Here is a 20,671-nt window from a genome sequence, read left to right as displayed (position 1 = left end):
GGGCAGGACCTGCCGCGTTGGTTGGCTGGCGGTAACCTTTACCCCCGTGCCCTCGGTCAGGTGCTCGGCGGCGGGAGCCTCGCTGCCGCCTGAGCCGCTACCGTTGCCGCCGGGCCGGGCGTGCGGATGGAGGGCGCGGGCGCGGGCGCGGGCGCGGAGCCGCAGCGGGAGCGGGAGCGGGACCGGGAGCGGGAGCAGCAGCAGCAGCAGTTCACCTACCAGGTCTTCCCCGAGCGCCTGCCGGATGCCAAGCGGAGCTTCCTCGCCACCAGCTTCTTCACCCACAACCAGAAGTGCCAGCTGATGCTCCTCAAGGCGCTGGATCGAAGTAGGCGGCCCTGGGGGTCAAAGGCCACGGGGCCGGTGGGACTCGGTGGCCGCAGCGGGGGGTGGGGAGGACGGAGACGTCCTTGGCTTCCATCTCCTGCCCGGCGTCCCTCCAGAGCGTCCCGAATTTATGCCTTTCGGGTCAAGGCTGGGTCTGTCCATCCCCAGGTCAGGCCCCTCGCCTGCCGCGTGGGAGGCCGAGGCCCAGCCCGGAGAAATGACTGGCCCAGGGTCACCGAGCGAGTAGGTGTGGTAGTAATATACAGTAATGCTAGTTAACGTTTATATAGTGCTAATTCTGTGTCCCGCTACATGGGGGGGTTACACATCTCATTTAATTCTCACACCAACAGTATTGTCCTCATTTTACAGATGAGAAGACTGAGGCAGGAAGAAGTTAAGTGACTTGCCCAAGGTCACACAGTGTTAGACTGGAAACCAATTCTCATGAATCCAAGATCAACACTTTTCACTAGTTACTGAGGTCTTAGATTAGTTAGGGATTGGAGAGGGGAGTAATTGATTTTTGTTTGTTTGTTTGTTTGTTTTTGGCTAGGCAATGGGGTTAAGTGACTTGCCCAGGGTCACACAGCTAGTAAGTGTTAAGTGTCTGAGGCCCGATTTGAACTCAGGTCTTCCTGAATCCATGGCTGGTGCTCTTTCCACTGCCACCTAGCTGTCCCGGAGTAATTGATTTTTAAAAATTATTAATATCTTTTGTGTTACATCACCAATACTTCCCAACATATTCCTCTGCACTCCTATCTCCCAAGGAACCATTCCTTACAACAAAGAATAAAAAAGTGGGGGGAAAACAGTCCGGCAAAATGAACCAACACATTAACCAAATTGGACACATGAGATTTTCTCCCTCTTCCCTCCCCACTAAAGAGGACAAAAGAAGGGAAGGAGAGCTTTCTTATGTTTTCTTTGGGGCCAACTTTGGTCATTACAGCTTCACAGCCCTCACTTTCATTTCTTTTTCCTTTTTTTTTTTTTTTGCTGTTTGTTCCAGTTACATGATTATTAAAGTTATATATATTGTTTGCTGGGCTCTGCTTACTTCGCTTTGCTTCACTTCACATGACTTTTCATGCTTCTTTGTAGTCATCGTATTTATTGTCTGTCACAGTACTGTAATGTTCCATTACGTTCATGTCTGATAATTTGTTTAGTCATTAATTGTGCCCCATCAAGTCATCCACTTTGTTTCCTGTTTTTTTTTTTTTATAACCACAAAAAGTGTTACTACAAATATTTTAGTGTATATATTTTTACCTTCTTTGAGGTGGCAGAGTGAATAGAACACTGGGCTTGGAATCAGGAAGACTTATCTTCCTGAGTTCAAGTCCAGCCTCAGACACTTACTAGATGTGTGACCCTGGGCAAGTCACGTCACCCTGTGTGCCTCAGTTTCCTCATCTGTAAAATGGGCTGGAGAAGGAAATGGCAAATCACTCCAGTATCTTTGCCAAGAAAACCCCAAATGTGGTCACAAAGAGTTGGACACAACTGAAATGAGTCAACAGCAACAGTAACAATGGGCACATTAGTCACTTTCTTAGCATAATTCCCTAGAAAGGTACTCAAAGGTCATCTATTCCAACCCCCGTCTCCAAAAAAAAAAGAAGAAATGATTAGAATGTCCTGGGTATAGTCATTTATCCTCTGCTGAAACATCTCCTAGTGATGGAGGCTGTTCCTTTTTTGGACAGCTCTCAGTATTAGGAACTTCTTCCTCATATGTAACTTGTAACTTAAACCAGCAGCACAGAATATTAAAGTTGGAAAGGGCCTTGGTGGCCATCTAGTTTAACTCATGCCCAAAAAGGAATCTTCACTATAACATACTCATCAAGCATCATCTAGCCTCTACGTGAAGACATCTAATGAGGGGGAATCCCTGACCTCCTGATGTATAGGATTATGGATTTAAAGCTGGAAGGGACCTCAGAGATCTAATCTGATTTCCTCATTTCACGGATGAGGAAACTGAGTCCAAAAGAGGAGTTGAGATTTGGTCAAGGTCACATAGGTAGTGAGAGAGCAAGGATTTATTTTTTTATTTTTTTATTTTTTAGGCAGTTGGGGTTAAGTGACTTGCCCAGGGTCACACAGCTAGTAAGTGTTAAGTGTTTGGTCTGAGGCCGGATTTGAACTCAGGTCCTCCTGACTTCAGGGCTGGTGCCCTATCCATTGTGCCACCTAGCTGCCCGAGAGCAAGGATTTAAACCCAGGTTCTTTCATACTGACTCAGTAATGTGCTGTGCATCTTCTTTCAATTTTGAGTAGCTCTCGTTGTCAGGAAGTTTTTTTCTGACATCAGGCCTAAATTTGCCTCAGTTTCTGCTTATTGCTTCTGGTTCTGTCAAATGGAACAAGTCAAATCCCTCTTCCTCAGGATTGTCCTTCACATACTTGAAGGCAGCTGACACGTCTCCTCTGAGTTTCTTCTAGTTAACCATCCCCAGTTTCTCCCACTGATCCTCGTATCTCACGGCCTCTCTCTGTTGTGCCCTCCTCTGGCTGGTCTCCAGTTTATTAAGGCCTTGCTTAAACGGTGGCACCTAGAACTGACCATAGTATTGAAGGTGTGATCTGACCAGGGCAGGTTACTGAGGTCCTGTCACCTTCTATTTCCTGGTAGTTAGGCCTGATAATGTCACCCTGCTAATTTACATTGAGCTGTTGCTGTTTGTCCTTCATTGAAGAAGATCATGACATCAGGGAGGTGATGCCATGATGTGCAAGTGAATTGGATTTAAATGAGGAAGGGCTGTGCAAAGTCACCAGCCTCACTTTCTTCTCTGGAGCCATTTGGGTCCAGTGGCCAGATATAAATCAGGTTGACTGGAGATGGCCTTGGATGCAATGGGGGACCTTGGCCTTTTCAAGCTAAGGTCTTTAACAGGTCTCAGTTTGACTGAGGCAACACCCATTCAGTGATTAAGGTTTAATAAGAATTGAGGCAGAGAAAGGCCTCTTTATCTAGTCAAAAATTGAAAAGAAAAAAAAAATAAAATTAAAAAATCAAACTGGGAGGGGAAGACCCTCAGGGTTTCTCTGCATTGAGCTAGGAGCCCACCAGACCCCAGATCATTTTCAGACAAACTGCAGCCTAAGCCTGTTTTGTCTTGTAAAGATGATTTTTTTGAACCAAAGTCTAAGACTTTACATTTCTTCCTGCTGAATTTCATCTTAGGGTTTTAGCCCAGTGTTTTAGCCTTTCAAGATCTTTGTGGATGCTGATTGGCATCTGGTGTGTTAGCTTTCCTTTGACTGAATCCAAACTTCACAGAACAAATCCCCTTAATAAAAGGATTTATTCTGTAAAACTTGGACTCAGTCAAAAGGCCACACTCACGGACCTAAAGGCCACCTGTGGCCTCGAGGCTGAAGGTTCCCCACCCCTGTTCTAGTGCAATGGTCTCCAGACTTTTGACCACACGCTAAAAATCTTTTGGATCTGCACCTTCAATATATTTATACTTATTTATAAATTATAAAAATTTGTAACCAAACTACTAATAGCATACATGATAAGACTTCACCAAAATGGAATTTGAAAAGGATAAGATAACAATGAAATAACATTTGATCTTAGAGTCATTGGGAGCCACTGGAGTTTATTGAGTAGGGGAGTGACGTGGTCAGTCCTGTGCATTAAGAAAGTCTCTTTAGCAGCTGCATGGTGGATGTGTGGGAGGGGGAGGAGAGTTGAGATGGCAGTAACTAAGGCTAAAGCAATAGTCTGGGCTATAGGTGGTGATGGCCTCAATTAGGGCAGGGGATGTGTGAGTGGAGAGGAGAAAACGGAGAGATGTGGAGGTAGGTATGAGCAGAGTGAGCAACTGCTTGGATATGTGGGGTCTGGGGGAGTGAGGAGTCATGCATAACAGGTTGTGAAGCCAGGAGGCTGGAAGGATGTTGGGGCCTTTAATAGAAATTGGGAAGTTTGGAAGGGGAGTATATTTAGGAGGAAAGATGTGCCTGCTCGTGGCTTGGGGGCGTCACTCACTGACCAATGCCCTGGAGCAGGGCCCGCCACTAAGGGGTCCGTGATGCAGGGCATGAGCATGCTGCAGCCTGAGGCCTGGGGGAGCTTGGAGAATTGTGTGTGTGGGGCTGCTTTGAGTATAAGGATCTGAGGGATCCTCCCTAAACGGGAGGGAGAGGAATGATTGTGTGCAGACGAGTCCATGATAAGTTATGGGGAGGAGGGTGGTGTATAACCCATCTTTTCACCCTTCCCTTGGGTGATCACATCCCCACTTTGGGAGACAAAGGGCCTAGTCCACATCTCTCTTGTCTTTTTCTGCAGGAATGGTACGAGATAGCTCTACTTCGGGAGCATTTAGACCATCCACTTCCTCTTCTGCATGACAACTCATCAATTATTTGATAGTGACGTGAATGAGGCAGTCATCACAAGACAGCAGTTCTGTACCTTCTCAGTCTTCTTCAGAAAGATTAAAATCTCCCCTTCCCTCATCTGTTCTTCATAGGAAGTGGGTCCCAAGCCCCTCATGTCTTGGCTCTCTGCCTTTACACCCTCTCCAGTTTGTCACTGTGCTGCCCCAGACTGGACACAAAACTGCTCACATGGTCTGACCATTGTCGGGCACAGTGAGACTATTCCTACCCTTAATTTGGATCCTGAACTCTCATTTGATGAACTTGTATTTCCTGCAGGCATTAGCTTTTTAACAGCCGCATCACATGCTTTGCCTTTTCTTGCCATCCACGTGAATCATGTCATGCACAGTAAAGTCTTAAGACCTTTGATTCTTTTGACTGCAGACCAATGTAAAAGTACACCTGGTTCTGCTCAGGATTCTTGCTGGAGATGAGTTTGGTATTGGTATCAATGTTTTACCTAAATAACATTTGTATTGATGAGTTGGTATTCTCAAATTTTCATTCCTCTCTTATTCTAAGGCAGCACTGTACATCTTAGGGGCACATGAGAGCTGTATTTGAATACTAGGTGGGTTGTCATGCGGAAGAAGCAGCATTAGCTCTGTCCTGATGGCCCCCCCAGGGCAGAACTAGGCTGAAGTGGGTGGAAGTAGCTAAGAGGCAAATACAGACTTGAGGTAAGGAGAAATTTCCAAACAATTAGAGTGATCCAACAGTGCAGTGGGGTGGGGGTGGATTCCCATTTATCGTAGGGCTGCCGACCAAGTTAAGTGACCATTTGGTCATTATTCTGTCCAGGGGATTCATATCTGTAAAGGTAGTTTGGACTAGACAGGTGAGGTCCCTTCCCAGTCTGAAATTCTGTACAGTCTGTGAAGTTAGTTGTTATGGGTAATTTAGTTTTTGATAACATCATGTACTGTTTTTTGGTAATTCCACTCGTTGCATTTTTTAACCTAGTGTAATTGGCTCCGTATCATTCTAGGTCCATATGTCAAGCTTCTGTTGGATGCTATGAGGCGTTCTGGTTGGTAAGCAGATCTTTTCCAAGTACAGTTTTACATCCTGGCTCCAAAAAGCAGAAGATCACTTAAGATTTCTCACTGTATGCCATGTAAATACCTGTTTATACCACTGTATGCCCTTTAAACATGACAGACGGGTGTGATCTGTATACAGTCACAGAATCACAGAGTTGGAAGAGGCCTCTCTGCAATGCTGGCTCTCTGCCTATCTTCTGCTTTATTTATAAACTCCTGACCTGCCTTACATCATGTCTAACAAAGAAAACATTCAGAATCTCCTTCTAGATAACTTTGAGCTATAGCCTCCCTTCTGGCCTTAGGGGGGGAAAATTTCAACAAAGATCAGGGGGTCTGTGAACTTATATTTTTTCCCAAATATTTCTATTACCGCATTTCAGTATAATTGGCCTCCTTTGTAATCCTGTGTATTTTATTTTATACATTAAAATCCTTAGTCTGAGAAGGGGTCTATAGGCCTCACCACCCTGCCAAGGGCATTCTTAACACAGAAAACATAAGAATGCCCAAACTAGATCTTTAGTTGGCTTCATTATGGGGCCATCTAATGGTGGCTGGTGAGATAAACCTCAGAATCACATCCCTGCATCCATCACTTCCTCTGTCTGGTGCCTCTTCTCATTTCAGCTTTAATCACAGGGCCAGATTGTACACACACACACACACACACACACACACACACACACACACAAAATATGTTACTGCTAGGTATAGCCTTTCCTTTAATACATATACTCTTTCCTTTTAGCACTGTTTACAGAGAGAGACACTTTTCTTGTGAAGATTGTAATGGCAATGTCAGTGGAGGTTTTGATGCTGCCACGTCCCAGGTAGGAGTTAAATGTTGGATCACTTTTAGTCAGCAAACTCTTGATGAGCACCTACTCTGTGTGTGTGTGTGTGTGTGTGTGTGTGTGTGTGTGTGTGTGACTGACTGTGGGTCATATAAAGGTGAACAGGACCCATCACAGTTTTTGAGGATCTTACAGGAGACTAGATGCAGATACATCAATATAGCATAGAGTAGAGTGTGATACGTGCCCCAACAGAGATGCACAGTGCTGAGGCAGGTTAGAGGAAAGATTTGGCACTTCTAGCTTGGGGGAGGCTGTGTTTCCATTGGGCCTTATAGGATGGGTAGGATTTTAAGAGATGAAGTTGGGGGTGCAGAGCCTCAAATAGAGGGAGTCATGTGAATTAATGTGTAGAGATAGAAAAGCTTAGGGTGTTGGGGGTGTAGTGAATGTTCAATTTGACCACCGTATAAGGAAGTTGTAAGAAATAAGGTTTGAAGGGGGTGGGACAAGATCTTAGATTACTTGGAATGTTGGGCTAAGGAGCACATTTCTTTCATCATGTTATTTATTTAAATGTTTGTTAACTGGCTTTGAGTGAATGACTTTTTGGCAGATGATGGGAATCATTGAAGATTTTTGAGGTGGCAAGTGAAATGATTTGTGTTATTCTTTAGGACAGATAAATTAGAGGGGGAAGAGCCTGGAAATATGAAAATCAATAATAATAGCAGCTCACATTCACATATTATCTGATTTGATCTTCATAACGACTGTGGGAGGTACATACTATTATTATTTTCATTTTACAGATGGAGAAACAAAAGGTCAGGGGCAGCTAGATGGCATAGCGGATAGAACACTGGCCCTGGATTCAGGAAGACCTGAGTTCAAATGTGGCCTCAGACACTTGATACTTACTAGCTGTGTGACCTTGGGGAAGTCACTTTACCCCTATGTTTTGCCGAAAAACAAAAACAAAAATGAAACAAAAAAAAAAAAGAAAGGAAAGCTCAAAAAGCATAAGTGACTTAGAGTCATAAAGGTAATAAGGATTTGAACTCAGGTCTTCCTAACTGAGTCAGGCCTCCACCAGACCACCAGGCTTCCTTAAGAGGTTATTGATCTAGGCCAGACCAGAAGAAATGGGGGCCTGCATTAGCATGGTGACAATGAGTCATTGATTGTTGGAGCTGGAAGGGACCTTCAAGATCATATAGTCCTGCACCTTGTTTTTCAGATGAGGAAATTAAGGCCTAGAGAGGTTAGTAATTTGTTTTACCCAAGCTTACACAGAAGGTTGCTGGCAGAATCAGGACTAGAAGTCAGGTCTTCTTATTTCGACTGTGTCTTATTCCTCCGGTGGGGATAGAAACAGGGAGACAGCAGTGAGGTGCTGTGGAGAATTGAACTTGGAGTCAGGAAAAACCATGATTCACATCTGCCTCTGAGAATTCTTAGCTACATTAGCATGGACAGATCACTCAGTTACCTTATCTGTAAAATGGGATTAATATCTGTGGTAGGCAGCTTGGTGGTGCAGTGGATAGACTCCTGGGCCTAGAATCAGGAAATCTGCATTCAAATCTAGTCTTAGGCTGTTAGTAGCTGTGTGAATCTGGGCAAGTCATATGACTTCTCTCTACCTCAGGACCTTCATCTGTATAATGGGGCAAAGTGAGAAATGTGGGGCTGGAACTTGGAAATGGGTTGCAGTTTCAGATGAATGGAAGTATGTAGAGGGGTAGATCTTTTTTTTTTGTTTTTTTGTTTGTTTGTTTTGACTAGGCCGTGGGGTTAAGTGACTTGTCCAGGGTCACACAGCTAGAGAGTGTTATGTGTCTGAGGCTGGATTTGAACTCAGGTCCTCCTGAGTCCAGGGCTGGTGCTCTTTCCACTGCGCCACCTAGCTGCTCTCGAGGGGTAGATTTTGACTCAACATAAGGGAAAATTCTTAACAGTTAGAGTTGTCCCAGAATAGAATGAGCTATCTCAGGAAGGAACCAGTTCTCCATCGCTAGATCTCGTCAGATAGATGCTGTATGCCTGCTTGTCGGGGGTAGAGGGGGAGGGATTCCTGTTAAGCTATGGATTAAATTAGATGGTATCTGACTTTGTTTACATTACTGAGATTCTGTGCTTCTGAGATGGACAGGTCACATCTGGAGATCGAATTTAGTGGGGAGAGTCAGGGAGTAATCCACAGAGATGATAGTTGAAGTTCTGGAAACGAATGAGAGAAATGAATAGAGGGTAGAAAGAGAAGAGAGCAAAGTCAGAATCTTGGGGAACACCTGTATTTAGGGGTGGGAGGAGGAAGGGCAACCTCTATAGGGAGCAGAGGAAGAGTGATTAGAAAGGAAAGGAGTAGAGTCAGCTGAGAGCAGTGTTGTCACAGAAGTTGGGGAGGAGAGAGTATAAAGAAAGTACCAGTGTCAGGTATTTAAATATTTCGTAATCTGTAAAGTAATTCCCATTTGAAGATTTGTTATCATTAGATGTTATAGAGAGGTCAGAGAGTGTGAGCACTTTATAAAGGCCATTAGACTTGGCGATTCAATATCAGCAGTAAACCTCAAGATAATAGTTTCAGCACAATGGGTAAGGAGGTAATGATTTTAGTACGGGTAATAGAACTAAGCTTTCTCAAAGTTTGGTGGTGAAAAGATGGGGGGAGAAGGGAGCAGAGTCAAGGGGAAGGTTTTTGAGGATAGGGGAGACAAGGACACATTTGCAAATAGTGGGGAAGCAGCTGGTGGATGGGGAGTGATCATAGATGCAACTATGAAGTTCTGATTGGTGGAACAAGGTTTTGGACGGTCGAGAGGTTAGATTTGGGAAGGACACTTTCCTCTAAGACTGGAGGAAAGATGGAAGAGGTTAGTGAGGATAGAAATTTTGAGGTGGAGAGGAGGGAAATTGGAGGTGTTCAGCTCAAATGACCTCAGTCCTTCTCTCAGAAAAGTGGAGATGAGGCTGTGATTGGGGACGACAGTGAGTTTGGAGTTGGGAACTTGAGGGCCATAAACAAGTTGAGAACAGCCACCAAGGGGAGAGGTTAGCTGAGCCATTGGGAGTCTTCAGCTGATGGCAGCATCTGTTTGTAGAGGATGCAGTGAGAGTTGTTTTGTGACTTTCTCCAGCAATGCTTGTAGCCTGGCAGCAGGAACAGAGGAGATAGTGAGAAGGAGCTTGGTTATTTAAAGGTGGAGATTTGCCATGTGAGGATGACAGAAAGTCACAGGGACAAAGGATTCTAGTGCTCGTGAGTGGCTGGGAAAGTGAGTGAAGGCAGCAGGGGAGAATGGAATGGGAGAATGGGGAGGGTTGAGGAACTGGAGGTCATGATGAAGGGGAAGCCCAAGTATGAGTGAAAGAATGGGAGAAGTGGGGGATGAAAATGTTGTGTTCAGAGAAGAGAGTTCCATCTTGGAGGTGGAATGGTTCTGAAGCATGATGAAGTACAGTGGTAGTTAGGGAAGGTGTGTCAATGGCAGACCCCCTGGAGGTGGCAGCAGTGGCTGGTGATAGAAGAGAAGTGTGTGAGATGGGGGTGGAAAGCCAGTGCTGGAGGATGCCAGCATCTTTGGGGGTCGTCAGGTGACCCCTTGGTGATGGGGGAGGGATGCTGTTTGTGAATTCTAGAAAGGTCTTGGTCCATGGAGGTCAGCTGAGAGCTAGAACAGCAGGGAACTTCAGGAGGACTCTGGAAGGGAGAAAAGGACTCTTGAGACATGTAACTTTCCCTGTCCCTTTTGTCCTGGCCATCCCCCACGCCTGCAGTGTACTCCCTCCTTCCCTCTGCTGCCTGGAGTCCTTCTCCTCTAGGACGAAGCTCAGGCACCTCTTTCTACATGGTGCCTTTCCTGATTCCCTTAGCTGTTAGTGCCCTCCTCCCTAACTGCCTTGTACTTCTTTGTCCTTTTCTTTTCATTCTGCACATACTTACATATGTACTTCTTGTCTCTCCTGTTAGAATGTAAGGTGAAGGTGGGGATTTTTTCATTCTTTGTATTTGTATCCCCAGCACCTGTCACAGTGCCTGGCATACAGTAGACATTTAATAAGTGCTCACTGAATGAATATATGAATGGATATGGTCACTTTTGTGGGTGGCTGAGGAAATACAATCAATCAGTAAACCTTTATTAAGCACTTACTATTTGCCAGGCACTGTGCTAAGTATTAGAGATTCAAAAGAGGCCAAAGACAGTCTCTGCCTTCAGGAGCTCGGGGGAGATAACATGCAAACAAATACATACAAAGCAAGCTGTCTACAGGATAAATAGGAAGTGATCAAATGAGGGAAGGCACTGGAAGGAAGAGGGGTTGGGGAAGGCTTCCTGTAGAAGGTGGGATTTAAGTTGGGACGGAAAGAAAGCCCGGGAGGTCAGTAATCAGAGTGGAGGGGGGGAGCATTCCAGTGTGGGGGGCAGAGAAAATGCTCAGAGCTGAGGTCATTAGGAGGCCTAGCAATGTGGTACTGAAGTAGCTGCAGATGACTGCGGGGGATGAGGTAGAGAGGGAAACTGAGTCTGGTGCTGAAGCCCCTTAGGACACTGTGAAAGTTTTATTTTCTTTCTTTTTTTTATTTTTCATTTTATTTATTTATTTATTTTTACGAAGGTGTTTTAAGACATGAGTAGACAGTAGAGACAAGGCTGGGAGATGATGGTGTAAGTAGGTATTGAGAAGTTCAAAAGAAGGAATGTTGTCTCTCTTGGCATTTCCAAATTACAATGTCTGCCATTCTCTAGAGATGTAAAAGGGATGGTTTTTAGCAAGGCATTTGATTTTACTTCACTTTGTAGATAACTGTACACCTTCATCACCAGGCAGCCCCACCTGCTGCCCTGTGGTCTAGACCATGGCAGGAGCGTAGTTGTTTCAGTATTATTCCTACTTTCTAAGTCCCTGAAGCCCCAAATGGGTTCTAGTGATGACCTTGGCATCAAGAACTCATCTCTTAGAGTCGTCACCTTCTCCTTAACTCCTTGAACTATTGTGGACTTTCTGTCCCTTACTTGAAATAGGCAGGCTGGAAAGTAGATGAAAAAGAACCTTAAAATTAACCAGGTGGTCAGGAATTTATTGATTACATTGCTGTGCATAGCCCTAACACCGTGCTTAATGCTGGGCAGGAGGCAAAAAAAATGTGAGACAAGCATGTCCCTGTTTTTGCTCTGCATATAGTAGGCACTTAATCTGTTTGCTTTATTAGAAGAGACAAGGTGAGCCTGCACAAAGCAATTGAGACTCCTCTCAGATGGTAAAGTGTGGAATTGAATGCCAAATTGGGTGGTTCAGGTTTTAGGTTTTCAGAGAAAGGAAAAGGCAGAGCTCAAAGTGGACTGAAACCCTGTTCGGGACCACCGTGAAAGAGGCAAGACTCAGAATGGGTTTTGAAAAATGAACAGAAGCCTTTAAAAAAAACAACAAAATAACAGAACTGTGCATGTGCAGAATAACAGAACTGTTCATATGCATAATTACTTTAAAATTCTTGCTTGTATTTTGTTGATGAAAATACATTTAAAATAAATCACATTAAATTTTTTTGTGTGTGATTTTGGGATTTTTTTTTCACTTTTTTAAAAAAATGTGGGTAATTGGTATGTGTTAGGTGGTAGTGGGAAGCAGCATGAATAGCGTGAATTTAGTCTAGGGAGTGGGCATTTATGGCAGGGGTGTGTGTATGTGGGGGTGATTGGGTTTCCTTAAAGCAAAGTATCCTTTGTGGGTGAGGAAATCTGGCTACTTTCTTTGCAAGACAAATTGAATTTGTTTTTATGTCCAAGTTAATTTGTGAGCAGCTCAAAAGTGATGTGTAACTTCATCCATGTGATTTAGAAAGTTGATACAGCCATACCTCTGAAGGCATGTTCTGTGTGCTACAGGTATGGAGGGAATTGGAATCTAGGAAAGGAAAATAATACAGGCAGATCAGATGAGTTAAAAATTAACTTCTTGTTCTTTTTATCTTGTATTCCATAGATAGTGTTGTGTCAGAATAATATCCATAATCAATCTCACATGAACCGAGTGGTCACTCATGAACTAATCCATGCATTTGATCATTGTCGTGCTCACGTCGACTGGTTTACTAATGTCAAACACTTAGCCTGTTCAGAGGTAAGGCATAGCTCTTTCTGTTTGGTCAATCTAATTCTTGACTTTAGTTTTCTTAAGTATGAGACCTTTCATAATACTCATATGTATTATTCAAGTATAATGTAGATCACTAATTTTCTGTCATTAATTTTATTTTCGATTAACAAACATATATTCCCCCCCCCCATCTCTTTTGGTCTTTGAGCTAATTAAGTTATAAATATCTAAACAGATTTTGAATTTCAGCACATACTTCTGAGTAGCTTTTAACACTGTTTCTAGTGTAATCAGTGATTCAGATAGTGACAATAATTAAATCTTGGTGCAGCAAATTATTAGTTCATTATTTGGGGAAAACAGGGCATTCTGGTTATTCCAGAAATAAACATTTATTTGTGTCTCAAACAGAATCAATAAAAGTAGCATTTATTAAGCACTTTGATTCGTAGTTAAACACATGCACATATTCACACCCAGGTATAGATAACCTGAATAACATTGTTCTGACCACACAGTCACAAAAATTTCATTTGTACATTATCCATAACCTCTCTGTATTGGTATGAAAACTTGCTGTAACATTTTCGGACTGATCAGACACATTTTGGGATGACTGGTAATGATCTGAACCAGTTACGTGAATGCAACTAGTGTTAACTGCCGAGTTGGTCTGCTTAGTGTCCTATTCACGATGTTGATCTCCACCCTAACTGCCCCTTATAACTCTGTTTTATCCATAATGGTGTGGAGCTTATGTAGGTGATTCCTGTTATAGACACATGTATACTTTACATATGCACCTCCAGGGTACAGTTAAATGAGCATGCTAGTCTTAATTAATATTAAAATGATTTCAGGATCTCACAAATTTACATATACCCACAGATCCTGCTTTCTGTATTTCGGTTAAAGTTAATATGCAGCCTCAAATACATTTAATTTTAAGCTGTGTTATTTGGAGAGGAGACTGAAACCTTGGTGAAAACTTGTTAAATATTTGCTTCCCTTGAGTGTTGTGAGAATTAATGCCTGCTTAGCAAGTTAAAATATGTTAAATGCCTTGAATTCCTCTGAGTAATGAGGCTGTGTTGCTTTAAAAATGACAAGGAGTAGACCATTCTGCTTGTGCTGAGCAGATGTCAGGAGGTCTAGTGGTTATTGTATCTGTGTAAATAATTTAAAACTTTTTCATGTATTTGTTGGAATTATTTGTAGGTTACTCTGCATACTTGCGAATACAAACATGGAACAGATGTGCCTGAACTGTCCAGCAGGGCACGTACTTAGTAGAGTCATTTGGGGAGTGTGCTTGATTCCTTATGCTGGAAGAACTGGTTTGTTTTATGTAGTTTAGATTGGGGCAGTAGTTCTGAGATGGGAGTGTGGAAGAGGAATGTCATGTCTTCCGTGGGGATTTGAGATACCACTTTATGTTTATATTTATACAGTAATAGCAATACTGTAAAAACAAATACATTTGAAAACTGTAAGAACTCTGATCAGTGCATTGACCTTCCATGATTCCAGGACCAATAATGAAGCATGCCCCCTACCTACTTCCAGACCAAGAGGTGAGGAATTCAAGGTGCAAAATGAGAAATATGTTTTTTGGACACTGCTGATGAGGGAATTTGTTTTGCTTAACTATGTGTGTTTGTTACAAAGATTTTGGGCCTCTCCCCCCCCCCCCCCCCCCCCCCCCCCCACCCCAGCCACCAGTGGAGTTGGGAGGTAGGAGAGAAAATAGATTTCTGTTAATTAAAAAAAAGATTTGTGACACAGGAACTGGGTGCTTTTAAAAAAAATAACAAAAGCCAGGGACTTTTCTTGGTTATCTGGAGATATTTGACCTAAAGATGTGGTTTAGATTGAGGTGCAACCTCAGACATTTTAGACATTGATGTGTGAACCACATTCATCACTTAAAGATCCCCAGAATGCTTTCTTGGTAGTTTCTAGGAGTGTTTGGGTTTCTGTTTCAACAGTCTGATGCCTTACTTCTGGCTTTAGCAGATAATTGACTATATCAACAAGACCCCAGTGTGAAATTTAAAAATAGCACTTTCTGATAGATGGAGAGAACTTTGTTTGATATCAAGTGTTTTAAATAACATAAAACAGGGAAAAGTATCCTTCCTAAAGGTGTTTGCCACTATCAGGGAGGACACCTAATGCAGATCAAAGAGGGGGGTTCTCCTGATGTTCCTATATATGGGTGACACTTTAGACTGCATCAATCCCTGGTTCTCAAGTGAGAACCATAATCACTCAGAAGAGTGTGACCTAATTACTTATATACAAACAATATGTGTAAATAAAAAAAAAATCTAAATAAACAAACAAAACTAAATAAATAAAAACAAGTGAATGAAGCATGTCTACTGGTCATATTTCACTATTATGTGAAATTCAAATAATAGAGCCAGTCTATCAATACATATGACTTGGGGATACACCTGAATGGAAGGTGATCTGGGCCCAGAATTGGCAAGAAGAAGATTTTATTGACTTGAAGCTTCTTCCTGAAAGACAAAAAAAATTTTTTTAATATACCAAACAAACAAGAAATAACATGATGGACAAGGTGACTATATGATTGGCAGATTTTTAAAAAAATCATATTAATGTTTTTAAACATTATTGTCATTTCCCAATATTTTTTTCTTTGTGACAAATAGATACAGGTAAGCAAAACAAATCGACAGTACTGCCCTCAGTCCACACATTAGTCTACCTTGTACCTGCACAACTTGGTAGTAGGTAGGAGTCAAAATTAAAACAGGCTCAACTTCTTTAGGCTGCAGGTTGCTTGGACTAGAGACAGACTGATGATGGCTGGTTGCTATGGGTCACGTGACAAATAAGAGAGTGCACAATGGCAGCCTTATGGGCCACCCAAAATCCTTTGGTGGGCTGTAAGCAGCTCATGGGTGGTATGTTGGGCAGGCCTGGTTTACCACCTTCCTCATGGTTGAGTGAATTTTCTACTTCATCTGGATGTTTGGCAGCAATGAAACCCAGCCTATGGCTACAGAGTTTTTTCTTTTATTCTCATTCTGTTTCTTTAATAGAAAAAAAGGTTTGTAACAGTTTTTTGAGTCAACTGTACTCATGTATAGTAATAGCTTATTCTTATCCTAGGTTTTAAATTGAAGTATATTTTCTGATATTTCCACATTAATTACAAAAAATTATATCTTTCTCATTAAAGTTAGCTCTGAGCCCCTGACCAGGTTGATTAAATATTAAATATTTTTATTATATAAATTGGAGAAACCACTTTCTCCATAACCACTTGCTCATCTCTCTTTATGTATTAAACCCTCTAATATCTTAGGCTTAAATACATATTGGTGTTACTAGCTGTACTATTTATTAGTAGTGTACCAAGCAGTTAAACAAAGACATAAACATTTATGATAGATCAGCTATGGGAAAGATCACCGTCAAAGTCACTTGTATCCATCACTTTACTTTCTGACTTCTCCTTAATTCTGGAAACACAGTCCCACATTAAATTCTTTCTGGATGCCAGTTAATGTCTCTCCTTAAGAATTCTCTTCATGCTTTTTTCAAGATAAGGGCTAAACCCAGTTCTTTCAGGAAATAGGTCTTCTGAGGCTTTAGGAAATAAGTCTTTTTTAGGCTTCTCTGTGCAACCTCTCCAGGATGGGGTAGCTTGATAGTACAGTGGATAGAGTGCTGCACCTGGTGTCAGGAAGACTCATCTTCCTGAGTTCAAATCCAGCCTCAGACACTTACTAGCTGTGTGACCCTGGGCACGTCACTTAACCTCACTTGCCTCAGTTTCCTCATCTGTAAAATGAGCTGGAGAAGGAAATGGCAAACCACTCCAGTATCTCTGCCAAGAAAATCCAAATACGGTCACAAAGAGTCAGATGTGACTTAAATGACTGAACAGAAACAACCAGAATGACACAGGCAACCCTGTTTCGTAGGAGAAGTGGGGAAAAACCCACACTATAATCCAAGACTCTGGCTTACATGTGGCATGTGCCATGTTGCTTCACCCTCCTCACTAGATCAGCCCCAGCTGTCCTTGGTTGCTCTGCTTTGTCCCCACAGACTGAGAGTTGAACTGTCCCTTCAAGATTCTGTTGCCTCTCAGGATGTCTGAAGTCTCTGGTGGGAGTGTCTGTGGTCTCTGCCGGAGGAGCCTTCAAAGCTGGTGTTAATCTCACTGATTTTTGTCTTTTATAACTGCCCCCCCTTTCCTCCTTCCCCACCATAACAGAACCCTCCACTGTAACCAAAAGGAAAAGCTAAATAAAATAACTATCACAGAGACCACATTTGACTGGGTGTACAATACTCTGCACTGGTCGTCCACCACCTTTCTTCTTAGAATAGTGCTTGTTTTTTTTCTCAAGAACTTCCTTATTATGCAGATATGCTTTATCTTTAATGTCTTATGTATATGATGTCCCCAGAGATTTTTGAGAAACCCTGTACTTTCTCTTGGAAAAAATGGAATGATCTTGTTCCCCAACTAATTTTTTTTTAAACAGATGGTATATCGAAGATATGATATAGGCAGCATGAGCATTGCCTTCCCTTTTAATTGTCTTCTATCTTTGTGGTAGGTTCGAGCGGCTAATCTCAGTGGAGACTGCTCACTTTCCAATGAAATGATCCGATTTAATTTTGGATTAAAACAGCACCATCAGGTAAGAAACAAAAACAAATCCCTTCTGCAGTGTTGCCAATGGGAAGAATAGGGTTAAAAAAAGTGGTTCTATCTAATGAATGAGGTTTCAGAGCCTTGACAGAAGGGTAAAAGAAGCATGTATGTGTATTGGTAGAAGAATAGTAAATAGATGATGCTTAATGGCTGTTGGGAGTTGCTTAAATATTTGTGGACTAGGAGAAATATATTTCTCTTGTAAATGTCTACGCTGTTAATGAAAGGATGGTCTAATTGAATGGAAATTCTATGTGCGTTCTCTAGGCCTGAGAGCTAGGGAGTCACAATGACATATCTATGATCCTGCTTTCTAAGATATACTCAGACCCAACATGATGGAACCAATAGCCAGCTTGCTAATAAAATGAGAGCCATCCAGCCTTCATGTTCTGAAGTCAGTAGTGTAATAAATTTGGAAGGTGGAATGGATCTGATCCTGGAGTGACCAAAGGAACTCTTAGGATGTGCTGCATCCTGTGTCTGGGTTGGTTTCCAAAGTTAGTCAGGTTTCACCTAAATTACCTAGACCCCCAAGATTTGAAACAGCCTCAGACACGGGGATCTGGAAAATAGGCGATGTTGTTTTCGAGGAGAAACGGGGAGAAGCTCATACTGTAATCCAAAATCAGGTTCCTATTTCTAGCCCCAACTCATGTGAAATATGAAGAAACCCTTGCTATGTTGCTGTGTCCTGCTAATTGGACTAGTCCCGGACGTGCTTCTTCGCCCTGGCCCAGAACACATGCTTCTCCTTCCCCTCTCCCTCCCTTCCCTTGTCACTACTCCCCAGTGTGCTGTCTCCTAGTACTGGAATATAAGCACTTCGAGCGCCAGGGCTGTCTTCCTTTTGAATCTGTATCATCTCACCTGCTCAGCCCAGTGCCTGGCACATAGTAAGTACAGGCTCGTCAGAGAGAGGAGGAAAGGGCCTGGATTGGGAGTCCAGAGACCTCGAAGCTCTGGCATTTATGACTCTGTGATCTTGGGCCAGTCACAACCTTCCTGGGCCTCACGTTCCTCATTTGTAAAATGAAGAGGTTAGACTAGATAAAGAGATGGTGCTGGATTTGGCATCAGAAAAACCAGGTTCAGATTCTGCTTTTGAAACGTAAGCTATGTGATCATGGCAAGTTATGTAACCTCTCTGAGCCTCATTTTCTGCATCTGTGAAATGAAGATAGTATCTACAGCGTTCACTTCATAGGGTTGCTGTGAATCTCCATTGTAATTAAGGTATGCAAAGTATTTTGCAAACTTTAAAGTGCTATGTAACTGTCAGTTATTATAAGCAGCAGCTTTAAGGTTCCTTTCTGCTGTGGACTGTGTGATCCTAGAAGGTAAGATAGACCTTCTAGGTCTATTTCATAGAAATAGTTTCATAGAAAAATTGGAAAGGAGAGGGGAGGGGATCCCTTCTCACTTGTCAGATTTGGCTGGAGAGGGGCAACATGGGAGGTCAACTCACTGGCCAGCTGGTGACCTTGCTAATTAGTACTAAGAAATCGAGACTTTCCTAGGAGGTAGAATGTTTCTTTTTCCTTACATTCATGTATGCTGCCCTGCTACCTGCTTAGCAAAATTTTTATTTAGAATTCTAGATGTTACAGGATTATTTTCATACCCTGTTGCTTTTCCTAACAAATCCTTTTTGGACTGTTTGAAAAAAATGGTTTAGATGCTACTCAGTAATGAGAGATCAGGAAACTCTTCCCAGATACCAGTGAACAGAAAGCAGCTGGTACTGTGGAAAGCCATCACAGGAAGCATTTCCAGAGGATTATTTTTATCACTATAGGATCAGGCATGATTTGATCAAGTTAAGAAATGAAGTTAGTGTTGAAAATTTTGAAAAACTATTAATATTTTTTCATGAGAAATTGGTTTTTCCAGTGGAGGTTAAAGGAAAACTTATTGGCTAATACTAGTACAAATAATAATATTACAGCTAGATTGAAGAGATTGTACACATACATGTGAACTTAGAAGAATTCTATTTAAATTCTTGAGGGAGAGATCTTACATTACAGAAGGAAAGCACCTGATTACCTCGGAGTAGGCATTAAGTGTTTCCGTGAATGAAGCAGAGATCTCATTTTTTCTTTAAGCCCTTGAAGACCCATTAACTAAGGTTATACTCTTAGGTCTAGGCAGATAGCTATACATCAGTGTCAGAGATAAGTAGGTATGTAGTATTGTATGCCATGAAGATTAGTGCTAATATTACCTGTGTAGAATGGAGGTAATCATAGTCTATGTAGTGATTTGCAGGTTATAAAATACTTTCCTCACAATAGCCTTTTGAGGTAGATAGGGTAATATTACATGAGGAAATGGAGGCTCTGTGACTTGGCCATGGTGACATAGCTAATAAGAAACAGAGTTGGGATTTGAACCCTAACGTTCTGACTGGTGCAGCTAGGTGGATTGTTGTATGGATGCTGGATTCTAATTCAGGAGCACCTGAGTTCGTATCCTGCCTCAGATACTTTGAACTCAAAATTCAATATAGCTGTGTCGCATGGAGCAAATCACTTAATCTCTCAGCCTCAATTCCCTCATTTGCAAAATGGGTATAATAATAGCACCTACCCTCCAGGTGCGTTGTGAGAATTTCAAACCTTAAAACATATAAATGCTACTATTATTATTATTTATCAGTATATGTATTTTTGATAGAAAATGTAAACAGGAAATTGTTCCTAGAAAGAAATAGGACGCCTGGCTGTATTGCTTTCAGAAAAATACTAAGGGAACATTAATGACCCTAAATTTCCCCTGGCAACGAAGACACATTTATTAAAAAACAAAACAAAACATGAATATTCTACTGGTGCTGGTGTATTAGTATTATTCAGAGCAATGGACAGCTGCGTGGTTGTGTTATCTAAACGCTGGCTATCGTCACCATCATCTTCCTCATTATCACTAGTGTCTTGAGGGCATGTTTTTGCATTTCTTTGTCTCCCCAGTGTTTAGCACTGTGCCTGTCATGGAGTAAATACTTAAGTGCTTTTTGACTGACTTTTCACTATATCATACTAAATGTAGGCACTTTCTAATCCTTATTTATTTTCATCATTGTGTACAGTTCAGTACCATAGGACTCTGCTGATGATGATAAAGTTCTGAGGGTGTTGAGGGATTTGTTGATTTTCAGAATGTCTAAATGGAGAGAAAAATCACAAAGAAAAAAATCTTGGACTTTAATTACTACCAAAAAAAGGTAACTGAGAGAACTTTAATAACTGCTGACCCATGTGCCTTCTTTCCCA

The 20,671-nt window shown here is 42.1% G+C and overlaps 1 protein-coding gene across 2 annotated transcripts in view; it reads left to right on the top strand.

Moving 5' to 3' along the window:
• The first annotated feature begins 220 nt into the window (after positions 1 to 220).
• Positions 221 to 20,671, top strand: part of ATP23 (ATP23 metallopeptidase and ATP synthase assembly factor homolog) — a 71,509-nt gene continuing 51,058 nt past the window's right edge. Inside the window, exons 1-5 of one of the 2 annotated variants that reach the window (XM_027855035.1) lie at positions 221 to 328; positions 5,732 to 5,777; positions 6,538 to 6,619; positions 12,578 to 12,715; positions 17,299 to 17,382. In XM_027855035.1, the coding sequence (XP_027710836.1) occupies positions 304 to 328; positions 5,732 to 5,777; positions 6,538 to 6,619; positions 12,578 to 12,715; positions 17,299 to 17,382 (375 nt within the window). In that variant the 5' untranslated portion in view covers positions 221 to 303. The remainder of the gene's footprint in view (positions 329 to 5,731; positions 5,778 to 6,537; positions 6,620 to 12,577; positions 12,716 to 17,298; positions 17,383 to 20,671) is intronic. The other variant, XM_027855036.1, reaches the window with a different exon arrangement.

The sequence above is a fragment of the Vombatus ursinus genome, unplaced genomic scaffold (assembly GCF_900497805.2).
Source record: "Vombatus ursinus unplaced genomic scaffold, bare-nosed wombat genome assembly UNPS02010769.1, whole genome shotgun sequence".
Taxonomy (NCBI): Eukaryota; Metazoa; Chordata; class Mammalia; order Diprotodontia; family Vombatidae; genus Vombatus; species Vombatus ursinus.
Note: the sequence above shows the minus strand (reverse complement) of the source record. Positions and strands in the feature narration are given on the sequence as shown.